This window comes from Cyprinodon variegatus, unplaced genomic scaffold (assembly GCF_000732505.1).
Source record: "Cyprinodon variegatus isolate N-32 unplaced genomic scaffold, C_variegatus-1.0 Scaffold1454, whole genome shotgun sequence".
NCBI lineage: Eukaryota > Metazoa > Chordata > Actinopteri > Cyprinodontiformes > Cyprinodontidae > Cyprinodon > Cyprinodon variegatus.
The window spans coordinates 37,234-39,949 of record NW_015151907.1 but is presented as its reverse complement, the minus strand read 5'-3'; the positions used below and the strand labels follow the sequence as shown (position 1 = coordinate 39,949).

At 49.7% G+C, this 2,716-nt stretch overlaps 1 protein-coding gene across 1 annotated transcript in view; it reads left to right on the top strand.

Moving 5' to 3' along the window:
* The window catches only part of LOC107103464 (tenascin-like), a 60,175-nt gene that overhangs the window by 40,638 nt on the left and 16,821 nt on the right, over positions 1-2,716 (top strand). Inside the window, exon 11 of the mRNA XM_015403184.1 lies at positions 1,805-2,080. Within this exon, the coding sequence (XP_015258670.1) occupies positions 1,805-2,080 (276 nt within the window). The remainder of the gene's footprint in view (positions 1-1,804; positions 2,081-2,716) is intronic.

Sequence of the window (2,716 nt, the reverse complement as noted above, 5' to 3'; positions counted from 1 at the left end):
GTGGGGGGGTTATTGAGGTGAGGGTGGGGGGGTTATACCCACCCCCCTCAGTTTTTCCCTCCTGCAGCCAAACTGGTGCAATGAATGGAAATGATTGTTTGGATCAAAGTGTCTCCGTCTCCTTCGGCTCATTTATTACAGATGGAAACATTTGGTCCTTTTTTCCCTGAATCAGGATTAAGTGGATGAAATTCTTCAGGCTGCAAAAACAAACATTCTCTGGAAAGGCCAAGATGGCCGCCTCAGACAGGGATCAGAGCCTCATATCTCTGTCCTTAAAGATGGAATCTGTGGCTGGATGTTGGTGGGCGGCGGCGTGGACGTGAGCGCCGCCCTCTGCCGCGTTCATTCATGTGCTAATTGGCGGCGTGAGCCCCCCCCCCCCTCTGCTTTCTGGGAGATTTGACCAGGATGAACTGTGGGGCTGTCTGATAAAGGGACCCATGCTGGGTGTCCTGCTAAATCGCTGTCTGCACAGTCAGCAGACGTCTAATCCACGGCCTGGGGGGGGCTATGGGGGGGTTGTACCTGAACAATCACAGAAAAGGATTAGAATAATAAATATGATAAATAAAGCCTCTGAATAGACCTGCTTAGTCAGAAGGATCCAGCAGGAAGGCAGAGAGGAACGGTCCGGCTGCTGACTCCTCTGGGCTGGAAACATGTCGCATCAAACAGCGGACAGATCTAGAGTCCTAGAGTGTGACCTGTTGATGATGATGATGGGGGGAGGAAGGACGCTACCTCTGCCATGTTTGTTTTTTATTTTCTCTTTGCATTAACGGACATTAAACACCTGACGCTGCTTTAAAAAAACAACCCAAAGAAGCGACGCTAACAGGATCTAGATTTTGGTTCCTAGAATGGGAGATTTTCTCTTCATCAGTTTCTACCAACGTGATGATGTTCCTCCTCTCAGCCCGGCCGGGATTAAACCTGTCTCAGTGTGCAGCGGGGGGGGTGCAGCATCACCAGCCACCCTCCTCTTCCTCACTCACACTGGTTCTAATGGTTTACAGAGCAGATGTCTTCAAAGTGCAGCTCTTTGTAGAACTTTGTTCATGTTGATTGAGGTCGTCTTTAAAAGGACCAATCAGAGTCCTGCAGCTCATTATGGTTTACTGATTGGTTGATGGATGGACTTTATTGATCTCACCGTGGAGAACGTTCCATCAGCTCAAACAGGCAGAGAAGAAGAAGAAGGTTCATACAGAAATAAACATAAAACAGATTTGAAGCAGATTTAAGTTGAAAACTGCAGAAACCAACAACAGACAGGAAGTAGTTCATCCTTCTTTGAACTTTCTGCTTCCTGATAATGAAGTAACACACATCGCTCTGCAGATAACAGACCTGCAGCATCTATTGGTTGCGGTTCTAGGCCACTCTGCATGGGTTTGAAGTGGGCAGCGTACTGCAGCCTCAGCAGGCGGCTGCGCTGCACCTTCAGAGGCTAATGGCTCCTTCACAGCCATTAGCGGCTACTAGCCGCATCAGCGTGTCTGCCTGCTGCTCCTCATCATCCTCTGCTCATGTAGAGCAGCTGCTCATCATCAGCCTGTTTGTAGTGAAATATGGCCACACTCCTTCATCATCCTCACAGCAGAATGATGTCATAGAGATGACATCATTATTAAACTCTCACTGCTTGGAGAAGTTTTCTTTGTTTTATGATCAATCAGGAAGTTCTGGTTTATCTTGACCTGCTTTGGTCAAAGTTTGGTTTCCAGGATGAAAAGCTTCTCTAACCCTCCTCCATGTGCTGCTTCCCTGGTGTGACGCTGATGTGTTTGTCGTTGGCCAGCGGAGGAGATGCCAGCGGTGACCAACGTCACGGTCAGCGATGTGTCCTGGGAGAGTTTCCTCCTGTCCTGGTCGGCTGATGACGGGGCCTTCCAGGCCTTTCTGATCCAGCTCACTGACGCTGAGACGGGCGCTGAGTGGCAGAACTACACAGTGCCCGGCGACGTGCGCAGCCTCGCGCTCTCAGGCCTCTCCCCCAGCACCTGGTACAGCGCGGGGCTGTACGGGGTGCACCAGGGGGCGCTCTTAGACCCGGTGTTTGCAGACACCATTACAGGTACGATCTGAGTCGGTACTGGGGCCTCCCTCTGTCCTCCTCCTCCCACTCTCTGCTGTATGCTGGGAACACTTTCTGCCTAAATCACAGTCATGGAGACACGCAGTCCACAGAAAACCTCCCTGTAATATCATTCAAAAGCAAAACACAAAATGCAGTTTTTAATGGTTTTATATTCAGGGTCTACGGAATCCAAACCTCCTCAGTCCTCAGAGAAAAGGTGCTTTTAAAGAAAGATACTCTGGAAAAATGATAATAATAACAGCAGACAACCTGGAATCAGCTTCACCTCTCAGGCTCTCCTCCTCCCAGTGTTTTACAGGTTCTAATCACTGTGACATCAGCTGGCGAATGTTTGCAGGTTTCCTCTGCACCCCCCTAACACACACACCCCCACCCCCCCACCAAACCTGTGAGCTCTGCTCACAAAAAGAGTCTGTTATGGGAGGCGGCGTGCTGCAGAGCCAGGGCGCCTCTGAGAAGCAGAAGCTCAGCTCTGTTCCCGTTACTTTAAACCAGCAGCTAGAGCTGAGATGAGGAGCTGGGATCCTCCTCTAGTTCCTCCTGCAGTGAGGATGTTAGTTTTCCCTTTAAACAAATTAGCAAAATATTCCCAAAGGAGTAAGTCATGATAAT